We start from the raw sequence: 18,200 nt of genomic DNA on the forward strand, positions 1-18,200 counted from the left end.
CTTGTTCGAAAGGTGCGCTTGGAGTAGGCATCGGCTGTAGAAGACCAGCTGGACCAGTTGATGTACGTTTGTGACGCTGACATTGCATGCAGCTTGCCACATAACTCTCAACAGACTTCTGCATACCAGGCCAATAAAAGCGCTCTTTAGTCCGGTGAAGCGTCCGCGCCAAACCTAAATGTCCAGATGTAGGGTCGTCGTGCATGACACTCATAATAACTGTTCGCAGGCTCTCCGGGACCACTAGAAGGAAACGCGCGCCACTGCTGGAGAGGTTCCTTTTGAACAACAGTCCATCACGCATACAGAAACGGCGTGCACTAGTGGAAGCGGATGCCGCGGCGAATAGTGGTGCTAGTTTAGCATCTTTCCGCTGTTCTGCTCTGAAACTGGGATAGTCCGGGAACGTAGGCGACACAGACGCTACAAGCTGGTCAAGGTCATCGGATTCACAATCTGTTGTGCTAAGTGGCATACGTGAAAGACAGTCCGCGTCAGCATGTCGACGACCACTCTTGTAAGCGACGGTAAAACTGTATTCTTGTAGCCGGAGTGCCCAGCGCGCAAGGCGGCCACAAGGGTCACGAAGGTTGACAAGCCAACACAACGAGTGGTGGTCGGTTACGACTGTGAATGGGCGCCCGTACAGGTAAGACCTAAACCGCTGAATTGCAAATAATACCGCCAGGCATTCTTGTTCGGTAACAGTGTAGTTTTGTTCCGGCCTGCTTAGGGAGCGACTTGCGTATGCGATGGCGTGTTCGCGGTCACCGTAACGTTGTACTAGGACGGCTCCAATACCTATGCCGCTAGCATCCGTATGAAGCTCTGTCGGAGCAGAAGGACTGAAGTGCTGAAGGACGGGTCGTGACGTCAACAAAAACTTCAATTGACGAAATGAAGAATCGCACTCCGGAGTCCACTCAAAGGAATTGTCCTTTCGTAAGAGGCATGTGAGAGGGTACGCAATGTCGGCAAACTTCGGAATAAAGCGGCGGAAGTATGAACAAAGCCCCAGGAAACTACGAAGCTCCTTGACGGAACGCGGCGCATTGAACGCCTCAACTGCTGCTGTCTTCTGGGGGTCAGGGCGGATGCCATCCTTGTCAACGAGATGCCCGAGCACAAGCGTCTGGCGGTCTCCGAAGTGGCATTTCTTCGAGTTTAAAATTAGGCCAGCGTTTCGCATGCAGTTCAAAACAGTGTCCAGACGAGAGTTGTGTTCACTGAACGTGCGGCCAAAGATGACGACATCGTCGAGGTAGCACATGCAGATGTTCCACTTCAAGCCACGCAGGATGGTGTCCATAAACCTCTCGAACGTGGCCGGTGCATTGCACAGTCCAAATGGCATCACGTTGAATTCAAAGAGCCCATCAGGGGTTACAAAGGCAGTCTTTTCCTTGTCCTCTGGGTGCATCGGAATTTGCCAATAACCTGATCGTAAATCTACGGAGGAAAAATAAGAGGCCGAATGTAAGCAGTCTATTGCGTCCTCTATACGTGGCAGCGGGTATACGTCCCTTTTAGTCACGGCATTCAGTCGGCGATAGTCGACGCAAAATCTCCAAGATCCATCTTTCTTCTTAACGAGGATTACCGGTGCTGCCCACGGACTGGCTGACTCTTGTACCACTCCCTTTTGCATCATTTCCTGCACTTGGTCGTTGATAATTTGTCTTTCTGACGGGGAAACACGATATGGTTTTTGGCGAATCGGACTTGCCGCACCAGTGTTGATGGTATGGCGCGTTCGAGACAGGGGGAAAGGGATTACTTTGCCCTTCTGCGCAAAGTCAAATACCGAAACGTGCTTCAACAGCACATTCAATAAAGTTCGGCGCTCGCTTGAGCTAAGCGACTTATTTATCGTTGCCATAAGCGCCCCGTCCAAATTGTGACAACCAGTTCCGTCACGTTCTTCCGGCACGTCTGTGAGCTCGACCACTGATAAGGTCACGTGTTCTTTGCTGACCGAAGCTAATTTCAAACCATTGGGTAGTGTCACGGGCTCAGAGGAACAGTTTACCGTCCATAGGCCAGTTCGTCCGCCATCAATCGACACCACACAATGGGGAACCAACACATTCTTCTTCACGCAGTTTATGTGCATTGGTTCTACGCTCGCATCGAAGCTGTCAGAATCCGCGCCGCGACAAACAACAGGAACACGTACGGTAGACAACGCAGGTATGAACGTATCGCCACAGACACACAGCGTAGTTTGGTCACTTTCCGGAGTGTCCAGAAGTTCTGAAGGCATCTGGCCACTCACAAAGACTTTCCCCGTGCGACAGTCTACAGTGGCACCACATTCTTGCAAGAAGTCCATGCCAAGAATGACATCATGTGTCGACCGAGGAATAATCGCAAACTCTGTCGTTATCATAAGGCCTCCCAAAAATACCTCAGCACTACACACACCAATAGGGCGCAATGGCTGTCCACTCACTCCACAAAACGTCGAAGTTTCATCCCAGGTAAAAACAACTTTCCGCCCTAACACGTCTTTAAAGGAAGCACTCATCACGGAAATCGTTTCACCTGTGTCCACCAAGGCCATCACAGGCACATGATCCACCAAAACACGCACTTTGTTTTTAAACATACACACAGGAGGTATTTCTCTCAGTAGCACGTTTCCAGCGACCTCACCCCCATTGGCCGCGCTGGCTAGTTTTCCGGTGGCGAAGAGGGCACTTTGCGACGCAGCGGTGAAGGAGAACGATGAGCACGAGGTCGCGGAGGGGGCGTTAAACTCCTGTCAGATGCCGCGGAGTGGTTGCGGAAGCTGCTGGGCCAATAGTTGTCATCAGGTGGTATGTGGGCCGGCCGCCGGACACCATGAGGCTGTTCGAAGGGTCGTGAATAGTCTGATGGTTGGTGATACCGAGGAGTCACCCGACGGTTGCAAAATCGCGATATGTGGCCTGGCACACCGCAGGAATAGCACACCGGCTGAGGTCGAAACGTCGGTCGCTCGTCGATGAATAGAGCGTCCTCATTTGCTCTTGTGTGACGGATGTACTGGTTGGGTGAGTCGTACCGAGACGTCGGGTGTCGAGGAGGCATGCGCTGAGAGCGTCGGTCATACCGTGACGCGGGAAGTCTGGTTGTCATCCTTGACTGTGGGGCTGGGCTGTACTCCACAGTTGCCGCGCTCATCGTCGGTTGCCATGGGGTCAAAGGAGGCACATCCATAGCCTCACGTGGCAGACACAACTCGCGATGGTCAGCTGTCGAACACGACATTTCTCGGTGGGACAGTTCCTCACGAACAATCTGTCGAATTGTAGAAAAAAGGTCGAGGCCAGGATTCGTGTCCACACTGGCAACAGTTGTAACGTTAGCCAGCCGACCAAACTTGGGCGCAATTCGACGCATCTTGAGCGTTTCAAACGTTCGGCAATGCTGAATGACGTCGGACACAGAACTGAGGCTGTGGGAAAACCACGCTTCGGAGTTTAAAGGCACCAAATGAAGGAGACGCAAACGCCAGCATCCATGGTAAAAGAGCGTGTTCTATTACGGCTCTACTCTTCCTCTTCCTCGTCGTTCTCCGTCTCTTGGTGCGCGCGCTATTCGCCCGGGAGGTTCAAACAATTTCCAACATCCTCCGCGCCCGAAAGTTCAATCGCTCAGCTCCAACGGGCATAAAAGTTGTACTGGCCTCGTAACTTCCGTACCTCCTGCCAAGACAATCTTGCAGGCTCTAACGTGATTATCACTTGATAAGTACACGTCAGTAACTCTACCAACTTTCCAAAAAGTTATGGGCACCTTGTCTTCCTTAATGACGACTACATCGTTAACCTTAAGCTGGTTGCAAGGCTGTACTCGCCTAATGTGTGCACTCCTCAAGCACAAGAGGTAGTCTTTATACCAACGCTTCCAAAAATCAGCCACTATTTGCTGCCTGTACTTCCAATGCTTTAAAGTATCGGAGCGAGTTCCCGACGTTTCAGCAGTATTAGCACTAGGCAGTGTAGTAGACTTCCTACCGGTTAGAAAGTGCGAAGGTGTAAGTACAGCTGGATCGGTAGCGTCAGCGGAGAGGTACGTTAATGGCCTAGAATTCACTACATTTTCTACTTCGGCAAGAATGGTCACAAGCTGCTCGAAATCAAAGCAACCTTTCCCTAGAATTTTCCGTAGGCAGCTTTTAACAGTGCGAATCATCCTCTCCCAAAATCCACCCCACCAAGGACTACGTTCTGCAATGAATTTCCAGGTAATGTGGTTAGTAGAGCAAAAGTCCTGTACTTGGAAGTCTCTCAAAGCTCTGTACATCACTTTTAAGTCGCGACTGGCAGCATGAAAAGCTAGAGCATTGTCGGAATAAATAACACTAGGCAAGCCGCGTCGCGACACAAACCGACGGAAAGCCATTAAAAATGACCCCGCCGTCATATCGGAGCACAACTCCAAATGGATCGCCCGAACGACGGCACACGTAAAAATAATGATATAGGCCTTCACGGGACTGGTTCCTTTCACAAAAACGGGACCAGCAAAGTCAACACCCACAACTTGAAAAGGGTGTGATCTCTTAACCCTGTCGGTCGGCAGTGGTGCGGTAGGGGCTGTTGCAGGTTGGAGCTTGAATCTAGCACACACTTTGCACCTAGAGAGCACTTTTTTCACACACTGGCGGCCCTTAATCACCCAAAAACACTCGCGTAGCTTTGAAAGGGTATCGTTTACACCACTGTGCAGCAGGCGCCGGTGCGTGCGGTCGATGATGAGGTATGTGCAGCGGTGGTCAGCTGGTAGTAGAATCGGGCACCACACGTATTCTGATGTTTTTACGTTGTCAAGCCGGGTCTTGATTCTTAAAATCCCATCATTGTCCAGGAATGGATGCAGATTACGAATTCGGGATGCCTTAGCTAATGGTTGGTTTTTTAACAATGAGGCGAGTTCTATACTAAAGGCTTCCGCTTGTGCATTCTTCATCCATGTAAACTCGCCTTCTTTTATCTCAGGGGCAGTGAGTGGGCCCATCAGACGACGACTGGTGTGCACTCGAGAATTGTGAATAAATCTTCGAATCCAAGCTGTGATTCTAACAACTCGTATCCAGCTGCTGTACTTGTCGAGCTCGAAAAGTGGCTCTGCTTGCGAGCATTGACAAGCCAAAACTGTTGTGTCTTCGTCGTTTGATCTACATAGTTCATCCGTTGACTCATGAGGACCAGCTTCACTTGCCGGCCACGTTTCTTGGGTACCAGATAGCCAGTCAGGCCCATGCCACCATAAATCGCTAGTACAGAGGTGATGCGCTGATATCCCTCTTGTAACTAAGTCGGCTGGGTTTGTCTTTCCAGAGCAATGTCTCCAGCGACTCGGGTCTGTGAGCCCTTGGATCTCAATTACCCTGTTACAAACGAAGGGCTTCCACTTGGTGGCTGTAGACTTGATCCAACTCAAGCAAACTTGGGAGTCGGTCCAGCAGAAGTATTCTATATTTGTGTGTGGCAAAGTATCCACAAGTAGCTTAAGAAGTCGAGCTCCAAGAACCGCAGCGACGAGTTCCAGGCGTGGTAAAGTGAGACCCTTGATTGGAGCGACCCGAGACTTAGCGAGCAGCTGCTGGAGTCGAACCGCTCCGGTACTGTCTTCCACTCGTATGTATGCCACTACTCCGTAGGCACACGGGCTAGCGTCCGTGAATATATGCAGCTGGTGAGTGCTTTTATCAGGGCTGCTGTTGTCTAGTTGATACCTCTTGGTTCTAAAGTCTTTGAGGTCTTGAAGTTCGACAGTCCACTTGTCCCACTCGATCTTCAATGTCTCGGGGAGAACGCTTTCCCAATCGAGTCCTTGCATCCATATCTTCTGAAAAAGTATTTTAACTCGAATGGTGAACGGTGCTAGCAGTCCCAAGGGGTCGAAAATTCGTGATGAAGCCTGAAGCACAGTTCGCTTGGTACAAAGTCCCGCTTTTAAGACTTTCGTCACAGAGTCAATTTTCACCGAAATGGTGTCGTCGGTGTAGTTCCAGGATAGCCCAAGAACCTTAGATTGTGTGACCTGCTCAGCTGACGTCTCTCCTGCTTGCTTGAGCTTCTCTCTTAACAGGTCGCAGTTTGTTGACCACTTCTGCATTTTCATTCCGGCCAGCTCCATTATGGCCTTCGTCTCTTCGTAGAGTTGTAGCGCTTCTTTTGTCGTTGAAGCTCCGAAAACTAGGTCATCGACGTAGAAGCTTGCCTTCAGTTTTGCGGCCGTTACTTGGTAAATTTGTTCAACGTGATCGAAATGGTATTTCAACGTTGCAGATAATAGGAAAGGGCTTGCGGAGGTGCCGAATGGAACTCTGGTCATTCGCATTTCTTGTATTTTTGGCAGTGGTCTGCCTGACATTGTTAGCCCTTCAAACCACAAGAAACGAAGAGCATCTCTGTCTTCTTCTCGAATGCTGATTTGTAGAAACGCCTTCTGCACGTCTGCTGTAATTCCGATGGCGAAAAGGCGAAACCGTATCAAAACCTTGAAAAGGTCAGCATTCAGATTAGGACCTTTTTCGAGTTGTTCGTTGAGAGAACAAGCTCCTGATGCATGCGATGATGCGTCGAAGACTACGCGAAGTCTCGTCGTCGTAGATGTTTCGCGGATTACCTCTCGATGCGGCATGTAGTATAGGTGCTGTGTACAATAAGGGGCATCTTCAACTTTTTCAGCATGACCGTCCACCTCATACTGCCTGATAGCCTTATCGTAGGCTCTCATGGCTTCGTCGTTTGGTGACAGCCGCTTGACGAGTCCATGGAGCCTCGAAAGGGCTACTTTGCGATTGTCGGCCATGTCGACGAGAGGTGATTTCCATGGCAACGCAACTTCATAGCGTCCTTTCCGAAGCCTGATAGTGTTGTTGAATTCTTCCAAAATATCTGCGTTGCACTGAGACGTCGGCGTGTCGGCAATTCCGATAGCATCGAGGTCCCAAAATCTTTGTAATGGGAAGGCGATCTGGTCGTCTTCGTGGGAACCTGTTCGAAGAACACATACTTGGGTGCTTGCTTTGTTACTCGTGCTTCCACCACCAGATAAGGGGCCTTGGAGAGTCCAGCCCATCTTTGTGTTAATGGCGAGTAAGGCAGGGTTTTCTTCATCCCACCTCACTTCACTCGTGTTGGGCATCAACTTCCAAAGCTGGTCCGATCCAATGAGGACACTCACACCTGGCTCACAATCTACACTCGGGTAAACGACTGCGTCAGCCAGATGTTTCCCCTCCGCTGTGATGGCTTGAAGAAGACGACTCTGCCTTGGTGCTTCAATCATCTCCTCGCAAATAAAGGGCACCACTATGGCCTCAATGTCAATGGTTAGGTCGTCGTGCTGACTGCGGAGCGTGATCTTGACCATTTTGAATCGTCGGGTTGGGTCGCTCGCTCTACCAAACGCACTGATGGCGAGTTCGGTCTCGGCAACAGCAGGTAGACTTAGCTTGGAAGCGACGCTCTCAGTGACGAACGTTCGCTGGCTTCCGTTGTCGAGAACACCGCGTATATAGCAACAATGAGATGAAGTCGTTACCCAAGCTCGAAAAGTCTGGAGAAGAACATCATTGATGAGTCTGGGAACTGAAGCTCTCTGAGTGGAAACTTGCACCGTAGCATTCGGTTTCTTCTGAGCATTGGTCACTGATGGTGTTTCAGAACTACTAGCATTGCACATCGAGGAGGCGTGTCTGCGCTTGCATGCTTGGCAGTGCACTCTCCGCCGGCAATTGCGGACCAGATGTCCTTTTGACGTGCACCGGAAGCATCGACCGTCTGTTACAAGTTTGTTGCGCTTCTCGGCCAGAGTCATGTCACTCGTGCAGTCCTCTGTCTTGTGATCGGTAGCAGCGCAGAAAAAACAGGACGAGGGGGAAGATAGTGTCTTGTTTTGAAGAACGGATGCTGTAGGAGTCGCGGACTGCTTCTTGAATGATCTATTTAATACAGGTACGCTGTTGTTCGATGTCGTTGGCAAATTGTTCACTAAAGAACTCTTTTCTCGACATTCAACTTCGATGCGGAGAAATTTCATCAGCTGCTCAAGTTCCTGATCAGATGAAGCCTGGCTCGTTTCCGTCGTGTTCTCCATACTTTCTTTTTTGAAGTATTCTACGACAATGTCAGCTGGTATGACTTTGAGCAGAACTTCATTCAGCATAGCCGCGTAGGATGACTCCGTGATTCCAAGACTACGCAGTCCCCTCCTGTTTAGTTGAACTGTGTCGAAAAGCTTGCGCAGAGCAGTGACATCACTCGCTAATTTCACTGGTTTGAGCGTGCGCAAATTTCCTAAGTACTTCTGCTCAATGACTTTCTTGTTTCCAAACCGACGTTTCAAAATTTCCAGCGCGTCATCGTAACAAGAATCTGTCACCTGAATACCGGCGACGGCCTGAGCTGCAGGTCCATCTAGAAGTGAGGCCAAGTAGTGAAACCGGTCTGTGTTGGACAGCCTTGGGTTCTCGTGCACGGAGTGCAGGAACATATCCCAAAAGGGTTGCCACTTGATCACGTTTCCATCGAAACGAAGAAGCTCCAGCTTGGGAAGTCGTGCGCCGAACTCACGTTGTGGAAGTCGTTCATGCTCGCTCGGTGCACCCTCACAGGTCCTTGCGCCCATGGCTGGAGTTGTAGACGACGCCGGCGTAGCAGAAGTCTTCAGAACTTCAATGTGGTGCTCGAGCAACGCCAGAGTACTGTTAGCGGCGTCATCGTATTGCATGACCACCTCATAGTCGTCTGCCGCCAGGTCGTCAGTGATCAGGGTTTCAACCTCGTTGTTCAAGGCTTTAAGTTCCACGTTGCTGGCGCGTAGGCGGCCGTGCAGCATTCGAAGTCCAGAAAGCTCGAACTCATTGGACTGGAGCACCTGGTTGACCTCGTTGATGATTCTCGTGTTCATCGATCGCCGCGAGGCCCGCTTGCTCTTCGCTCGCTCCATGTCGGTCTAGCTCGCAGCGCAGCTCACCCACACCAGGAATGAAAGGCTCGGGTCGTTGTAGGCTTGATTCCCGGGTCGTCGGCACCAAAATCAATGTGGGAAAACCACGCTTCGGAGTTTAAAGGCACCAAATGAAGGAGACGCAAACGCCAGCATCCATGGTAAAAGAGCGTGTTCTATTACGGCTCTACTCTTCCTCTTCCTCGTCGTTCTCCGTCTCTTGGTGCGCGCGCTATTCGCCCGGGAGGTTCAAACAATTTCCAACAGAGGCTTTCTTTTCCAATTAGAAAATTATACACGTCCTCAGCTATCCCTTTGAGCAGATGCCCAACTTTGTCCTCTTCCGACATGGTAGCACAGACCACCTTGCACAGCCTTAACACTTCTTCTATGTAAGTGGTGCATGTCTCACCTGGTAGCTGTGCCCGTTGCGACAGTGTTTGCTCAGCCCGCTTCTTTTTAGCAACCGAGTCGCCGAAACACGCCCTGAGCTCTTCAACAAAAAGATCCCACGTCGTGAGTGCGTCCTCGTGATTCTCATACCATACCAGTGCGGTGTCGGTAAGGGAGAACACTACGTTGGCTAGCATAGCGGCTGCATCCCAACCGTTGGACTTGCCCACACGTTTGTACTTGGTGAGCCAGGCGTCGACATCTTCTTCGGCTTTTCCTCCGAAGGGCGGTGGAACTCGGTAGTACGGAAGCGGGCCAGATGGCACCGTCCTGGAAACGCCTGCTTCTTCGGGCATGTCGAAGTCACTCACGGCAGATGGAGGGAGACCGGCAAGTCGACGGCTTCGTCGAAGCTGTGGCAGCGATCGTTCCGTAGTTGAAGCGCTTACCCAGCTCCTCCACCACTCTGTTACGTTTGAAAGAGACTGGTAGACGTTGAAAGGGGCCGTTTATTAGGTCGTGAGGGGCAGCTCAGAAGCGGCCGACTGATGCTGATCCTCCTGATCCTCTTCTTCCTCTCTCGCACTGGGCGACCAGTGCGTTCACCGTATACGCATCTTTTTCTTCGTGCATGTACGCAACAGTATTTTGACGGACCGGAGAAATTCATGTTGTACTGACTCGGGTGTCCTCATCTTTCGTTGGAGAAATTCATGTTGCACTGACTCGGGTGTCCTCATCTTTCGTTGTCTATAAACTTGACTTACGAGCTTTACTCCTTTTGTTAGATTCGCTTCTCTGGAGTGCTTGTCCAGCTCGGAGATTATGAAGCCCCACTGCAAGTGGTACATTGTGAGGTAACTCAAACGCATTGTGCGATCTCTGTACGAGTACGTAAGCAAGTGGCAGCACATTGGCGGAAAAGGAAAACGCGTGATATACATTTCCGGTTTCTCGTTTTCTACCGAAGATTATGCTGCCTGTCCAGAGTCGCAGAGCCACCATGCGTTGCTTTGGCTTCCTATTGCGTGCGAATGAGCGCAAGGCAGGCAGGTGGGCCTGTGCCCTATGAGTCGGTGTTGCTGTCGTTCTTGCCGCCGTGAGCGCATGTGCTGCTGTGCCCCCCCACCCCCTCCAAACCAAAAACAAAAAAAGAAAACTGCTTTTGTGTTGGCAGTACAAAACATGTGGGGCCGCGCTGCATATGGAGGGCGCTATACCGAATAGTTTTCCGCTGTATCCATGTCGTTCGCTCTTTGTTCTCGACGCCATGGGCGCGTGCGTGGTTTCACTGTGCACGCATGGTGGCACCTGACGACGTTCAGGTTTGCTTTTTTTTTCTTCTGTATTTATTTGACACGGACGAATGTGGCGTCACTGAAGGGATGTCAGATTAGGCGCTGATGGTAACTCTCCGAGACAACGGCGAAGACGGATCATTGGAGGTCGACTCGTCCTGCGCTTCCGTCTTGCGCTGCGAGTTCGCAGGGTTTCGCGGCCTCGCGTAGAGTTTTGCAGGCCTTCGTGATTAGCCAATTAGCTATGGCAACAAAATGATGACACGTTGAATGCAATGCAATGAATGCGATAGTAAATGATTATCATGTTAAACTACGCCAACTCTATTGGATCCGATATCGGGGAACTGCTGCAAAAACGCTGGTGTGAGCGAATACGGCCACTCCAGAGAGAAGTGGTCTTTTCGCACAGTCTCTTCACGTTGAAAGCGCACTGGTATACTTGCCGATATAGCACGTGCACTAGCGATGGCGACCGCCCTTAAAATAAAACGTCATTGCTGCTGCTCGAGCAAACCCCCCTCCTCGCGTTTTTTCATACTTGTTCGAAACGGGTGGTTTCTTTTCTGTTTGAGCATTCGACGGCAGTTCTAACACGCGAAGATTTTATCTTGTGCACCTTCCAGGTGATAGAGATGGGCAGACTCATTTGATCTCTGCTTTGGCAGGGCTCGCACGCTTTTACTCGCTCATGAAAGTTACGTTGCGCTGCGGCATGTTATCAATTTGGACTTGTTAGGGAACATGGCGGCGACGGCAAAAACCCACCGAGAGTGTCCATATAATTGCTATTGTAATAATAACGAAGTTTCTTACTGCTAAATAAGTGTTTCGGGTTAGCTCTGAGTTTAGTCTCCCTTTTGTTTAATTTGTACATTTATTTTCTGAATTTTCTTACAGAGCCCACATATAATGAAATCGTCCTTATATAGAATGTTTCAGGGAATTATCAATTTCGTTATATCCATGTTTAACTGTAGTCCTATATATCTCTTATACTTTCTTTGGTTTGCTTGTCTGCTAGTTGTAATCAACTTGTACAAGTTAGACAGCACTAAAAATTGATTATACTTGCACTGACTGCAGTTTGGACTATGTCAGATTAAGGACTGAAACTTCGATCAGGTTGACTGATAGCTCTGGCTCATGTTGGCATCACATACATTCTCATTTATTTTATTATTGATCGAGTGCAAGCGTGTATTTCCTACACGAAATGAAAAATGAAAAATAGGGTTCGATGGAAATCTGTCTTGTTAGGAAAACTTTGGTGGAAAGTAGCGGGTGCTACCAGTTATTGTTACCAATTAATGATCAAGCAGAGAAAATAAGCTTAGTGGCATAAGTCAATAAACATACCACAAAGTGTTGCAGCAGTCACATGTGGAATAAACAGGGCCATAACTAGGGAGGGGTTGAGGCACCTGAAAAGAATTCCTGGGTATAGCATTGCAAATAAACATTAAATCTAATAAACATAGAAACATTTTTGATGTAAAGGTAAGTGAAAAAGCAAATAAACAAATGTCACATTTTAATGGTAATGAATAAACACAAAGGTTTTTTTCTCCTATTTAACTCACACTCAAAAAAAGCTTAAAGGGGGGGAGGTGCGTGCTGGTTATATGCGAGATTGCCGTTTTTTTCCTTTTTTTTCTTTTAGCGGAGTTAGTTAGAGGTGAGGGTTATATGCAGGGGCTGGTTATATGCGAGAAAATACAGTGCTTATTGAGTTGTGACTGTTGTAATGGGACAAAATGACTGCCAGCCAGTAGTTATGCAGCTAATAAGAAGCCTGGATGTTCATTTCTGCATGCCATTGAGTTTTAGTGTGGAAAGCATGCAAAGATTAAACATTATCTTCTTGGTTTTATGGTCACTTGATTAACATTTCACTCACATGCTGAGAAATTTGTTGGGGTCCCTTATGCAATCTCTGAAGGAGAAAGAAAGGAGAAAGCCGTAAACAGGCGATAGTTTTCTGTATCGTTATTATTACTTAGGTGTTTAAGCTTTCACAAAGATGAGCTGAGGGTATCATTAGAGCCATTTTTCGAAAATATTTTTTAATCACGCACATGCTGTTAAAACAAGGTGAACAAAGCTAAGGTGCTACTTGTTCCATGTGGTTCACCTGATGGTGAGAGTCTCATGCCACTATTTTTTTTAAAGCAGGCCACAATAACAATTGATTTTTGTGGTGAAGCTTTCTGCCACCGCCAGTGTTCAATGACAACTATTGCACACAATGAGGAAAAAAAAAGTGGTTTGAGAAAAATTTGAATTCAGGCACTCTGCATGGCTGTTGAGCATCCTATCACAAAGCCACGCTAGTACCTGCAACTACTTTGCAACAACACCTGTATCATGTTGAGCAAAGAATCGCATTAACAGATGTAATACGTACAGAATGGTAGAAGAGTAGGATAACACCAGGCATAAAACAATGTAATTAGCATAATTCGTGGGTAGTTTAAAGCTTCCTAACTTTTACAAAGGGCTCAGCCATAATTTATCATCAGCCATAGCATCCACAAAGCTCACATAATGCCTTGCAGATATGAAGCAGGTACTTCGCCATTCTGCAGATTGATAAATATTGGCATTGTGCGCACTTCACTAAGTCACAAAATTACGACGATTTATGGCAAAGTGAGTATCTAGGAATGGGGCACTTGCAGTAGTTGCCCCAAGAGCATTGACAACAGACTCCATAAAGGACGTTCGTCCAGCTTTTATTTTGACTGTGTTGGGTGTTTCGAATAGGTCGAACATATTTTTCACTTCGTGCATGTAACAAGGAGAAATTTAAGGAAGTTAATGTGTCGCTTACGCCACACTGATCATGTTTTTCTACCATGTTTGATTTTTGGTATTACTATGTGGGTTGTCACCGTCACAGGTCTGTCACATACTGCATCTCATGTGGCATTAAGGCTTGCACTTTAATAGTACTACCGGAGTCCTTCAATACTTTTACTGGTCATGAAGCTTCGATGAAAGTTTGATAAAGGGACAGGAGCAACCGCCAGGAGGTCCCTTGCCCACAGTGGGGGGGCGGGAGTGTTTTGATGAGGCACCCTACGTGAGGGCATCAGAGCGGCCCCGGTGCGGCGATTTTACGGCATGGGTTGGAATTGTGAAACGGGAATAAAGGACCCCGTGAAGGTTGATTACGTCTTCAGAATGATTTTGCATTAGAAGAAATTTGTGCAAGCTCTAATACAGCCAAATTTGAGGCCTTGAATCTAGAAATGAATGAGGCCTTGAATCTAGAAATTCGACGGCAACCAAAGTGTGCTGCTTCCACTGTAATACTACGTGCTACCACTATATAACCATGCTTTTTTTTTCTGAAACATCTAGTGAAAATTTGTAGACAATCTAGCGTTTTTTAATGACTCTGGTGGATCTTTAGGTGTCGTAGAAGTGCAGTGGTTGCAACTCTTGACAGCACATATTAAATCTTTCAGGCTATATATACACTCAGTGTTTCTATTGAAAAATATACATTTTAAAATAGCCTCGTATTTATTAAACCAAGAGTCAGTTTGAATGAATCACTGCTTTGAATTTAGCAAGTGATGAGGATCAAGCAATACTTTATACTGATTTTGCCTGGTTTCCATGTTTTCTTTTGCTTTTATTTATGACTCTGGTGTTGTAGCACGTTTAAAGTTTGGTTCGTCAAGCAGTGGTGTGGTTTCCTAGTCCTTTACTCCGTTGTATAGCTTACTCCCGCTGCCTTTTCTTTGTCCTGTCATTCATTGTTTTTACTGCTAAGGCGAAAGCCTTGCATGCCTCCTCAAATGTGAAAACTGGCCGACTGCGTCCCAGACCAGTGGCGTCAACATGTGACTAAAAAAAATTACCTGCTCATGCTCATTACTCCTTGATATCAAAAATTAACTTCTCACGCATTTACAGCTTTCACAAGTTTAGTGAAGTTTTTTTGGTGCATCCTTTCTTACACTGTCACCCTATCAAGCTTCAATTTGTAGCACTGAAGTCTCTGTTCCAAGCCATGAATGTGTGCTTTGAATTTTTCAAGTTGTGAGGAGCTGCATGTAGTTCGTTTGTTTGGCATGTTACCTCTGCACTTTTGGTGATCTCTGTGCCTGTGTAAAAGAAAATGGCGAGCATTTCACTACTCGAGCTTCTGTATTATTGGCACACAACGAGGAAGAGGCGGCCAGTATGCTCACCTTCATTAACAGCATCGTTATCCAGGTCAGATTTGTCAAAGGGGCTTATGCCCAGTGTTGATGCAGCCTCAACAGTCTCCAGCTGATGGTTCCCAGTGACGCTTAGTAGGCGGGTGAGCTCTGGAGCTTTTTGCACTAGATAAATATGCCAGGAGGCCATAAATATTTCTCAGCACAGCGTCCGGCAAAAGTTTCGGAATACCCTGCGGCGTCTTCACAGCTCTTCCAATGAGCTATTGGTTCACACGAAAGATTCCACTCTCATCAACGTGCTTTTTGCACACATGCTCTTAATCATCAGCCTGACTACGTCCACTCCAGGAAAAAAAGCTTCTTCCATGTTCCGCCAGTCAACTCAGTTTTGTGCTTGCGGCTGCCACTTTACACCCGCAAACTTCTTGATCTCATCTGCTCACTAACTTTGTCTCTCCCTAACTCGCTTGCCTTCTCTGGGAATCCAGTCAGTTACCCTTAATAACCAGTGGTTATCCTGTCTATGCACTTCATGCCCGGCCCATGTCCATTTCTTCTTCTTGATTTCAGCTATGATATCCTTAATCCCGGTTTGTTCCCTAATCCACTCTGCTCTCTTCTTGTCTCTTAAGGTTACACCTATCATTTTTCTTTCCATCGCTCGCTGCATCATCCTCAATTTAAGCTGAACCCTCTAGTAAGCCTCCAGGTTTCTGCTCCGTAGGTAAGTACTGCCAAGATGCAGCTATTATATACCTTCCTCTTGAAGGATAGTGGAAATCTACCAGTCATGATTTGAGAGTGCTTGCCGAATGTGCTCCACCCCATTCTTATTCTTTTAGTTACTTTAATCTCGTGGTTCGGCTCTGTGGTTATTACTTGTCCTAAGTAGACGTAGTCTTTTACAACTTCAAATGCACTATTACCTATCTCGAAGCTCTGTTCTCTTCCATGGTTGTTGTAAATTGCTTTCGTTTTCTGCAGAATAATTTTAAGACCTACCTTTCTGCTGTCCTTGTCTATTGGCATCGTGCAAGATGTGGAAGTGCTTGGTAAGGTACAATGCAGTGACCATAGAACGACAAGGTTTCCAATTCGCCTAGACTTGAAGAAGGAACGACAGAAACTGATACGTAGAAGCCAAAAAAAGGGAAAGTGCAAGAATTCAGAGTCTCGCTTCAGAACAGATACTCGGCTCTCACCGAGGAAACCAGCCTTAGCGACGCAATGAATGATGACCTGATGAGTATCAATACGGAGTGTGCAGTGGAAGTTGGAGGTATGGTAGTTGGAGGTTTGGCAAGTTGCAGATATGGCAAGCTGTTCCTGAAGACGAAGAACCTCATTAAGAAACGTCAAGGCATGAAAGCCTTAAATACAACAGACAAAATAGAACTGGCAGAGCTTTTGAAGTTGATTAATAAGTGTAAGGTATCCTATGTACGAAGGCATAGCAAGGAGAGAATTGAACACTCTCCAAGAATGGAGGAAGCGTCAAAGTGGTGAAAAGGAAAATTGCGATATGCAAAAATCAGATGTATGCACCAAGGGAGAAAGAAGGTTAAGTAACTACCAATATGGATAGAATAGTTAAAGTAGCAGAGCAGTTTCACAGAGATCTGTACATTAGCCAGGACAACCACGACCTGAATATAAGAACTAGCAGTAACCCAGATGACATTCCACCAGTAATGACAGAAGTCAGAAAAGCCTTGGAGGGAATGCAAAGAGGCAGAGCTGCTGGTGAGGATTGGGTAACGTCAGATCTGCTGAAATACGGAGGACAGATTGTGTTATAAAAACTAGCCATCCTATTTACGAAGTGTCTCTTGACCGGGAGGGTACCAGAATGTTAAAAAAATGCTAATACATAAGAAAGGAGATTGCAAGGGCTTGAAAAATCACAGGCCAATCAGCTTGCTCTCGTCGCATAGAAGCTATTTACAAAGGTAATTGCTAGCAGAATAAAGACAGCATCAGAATTCAATCAGCCACAGGACCAAGCAGGATTTCGAACAGGCGACACATGCATTTGCCGGGTATCAAATGTGAAACCTTCATTTTCTTGTCGCAGTATAGTGCACTCCCACTTTTCTTGTTCGCTTTCTAGGCAGCCAAACATAGACACTTTTTGTCATTTTTCTTGTAAATGTATTGACATCTATGCACGCAGTATGTAAGCGGCATCCTTTTTAATGTTGAGACACAACGCACCTAGCACCAAACATATGATGGAAAACGCACGGTGACATACCACGGTACGCGACCGCCGTCTGCCCGATGTCCCGACAAGGACGCAGCGCTGCTCCGCGACGACCACTTGCGGTGCGCAAAGCTCTCTCATAGGGTTGTGGTGCAGCTTCATGACCAGTAAAAATATGGAAGAACTCTGGTGCTACTATGTCGTCTGCCTTGGTGGTACAGTTGTTACAGTGCTCAGCTGCTGACCTAAAAGTCACATTTGATTTGTGGGGTTGCATTTTAATGCAGGTGAAATGCTAGAAGCTCGTGTACTAGGCAATATCAGTGCACATTAAAGCACACCAAGTGGTCTGGCATTTCCGGAGTTCTCTACTACGTCGTGCCCCATAATCTTATTGTGGTGTCAGTGCATAAAACCCCAGATATTATTGCTGTGGTCACGATGTCATCATTTTGGATTATTGTCTATAGGAAGAAAATATAGCTGGCCTGAAGGCCTGGGTCTGTTATTGGTATTCTAGCGTCAGTGTCACCACGTGGCGCTTACTGTGTTTATAGTACATTGCTTGTCTCCAGGTACATTTCTGGTTCGATGGATGCCTGAGGTTTTGAGTGCTGGTAGGGCACAAGAGCTGCTGCCACTGCTTGTGAACGTGATACGTTTCAACTCGTCTTTCCTCGACCGGACCACCATAATGGGATTTGTGCAGTGAGTGCCTCTTGTGTCCATGTTGTCTGTAGCATCATTTGTTGCATTTGTGGCGAAGGTAGTGCATACACAAGTAGTAGAACAATGGTGCCTGCCTACTTCTTGTGCAGGAACACCTGCATCCTGTGCTGCCGCACCAATTCTGAGCTAGACGTCAAGGTAGGCTGCTGCCAGTGTAACAGCATGAAGGAGGAGATCGACCCATTAAGTTTGTATGCTATGAGAAGGAACACTTTCCAGTTAAATGCATAGTCGGCCTGATAATAATTATTAGCACACTAAACTTTGTATTTGTTACAAATATGTGTCTATATGGCAATATTTAATTTAATGTTGGTGTATACCTGTAATATTACTGCAACTTGTTGGGTGAGAATTGTACTATTAAAATGCAGCATATTTTGTAAACTTGGCTAGTACTTTAGTACTGGAAAGGCTAATATCTTCAGCTTCGTAATTTTTTAAGGTATG

At 47.3% G+C, this 18,200-nt stretch overlaps 1 protein-coding gene across 3 annotated transcripts in view; it reads left to right on the forward strand.

Moving 5' to 3' along the window:
* The window catches only part of gig (TSC complex subunit tuberin), a 162,390-nt gene that overhangs the window by 28,762 nt on the left and 115,428 nt on the right, over positions 1-18,200 (forward strand). For all 3 annotated transcript variants that reach the window (XR_012888402.1, XM_075882244.1, XM_075882245.1), the window contains 2 exons: positions 17,597-17,729; positions 17,840-17,888. Coding sequence is in view for 2 of the 3 variants with exons in the window: in XM_075882244.1 (XP_075738359.1) it covers positions 17,597-17,729; positions 17,840-17,888 (182 nt within the window). In the remaining variant the exon portion in view is untranslated. The remainder of the gene's footprint in view (positions 1-17,596; positions 17,730-17,839; positions 17,889-18,200) is intronic.

Source organism: Rhipicephalus microplus, chromosome 2, assembly GCF_043290135.1.
Source record: "Rhipicephalus microplus isolate Deutch F79 chromosome 2, USDA_Rmic, whole genome shotgun sequence".
In the NCBI taxonomy this organism is placed as follows: domain Eukaryota; kingdom Metazoa; phylum Arthropoda; class Arachnida; order Ixodida; family Ixodidae; genus Rhipicephalus; species Rhipicephalus microplus.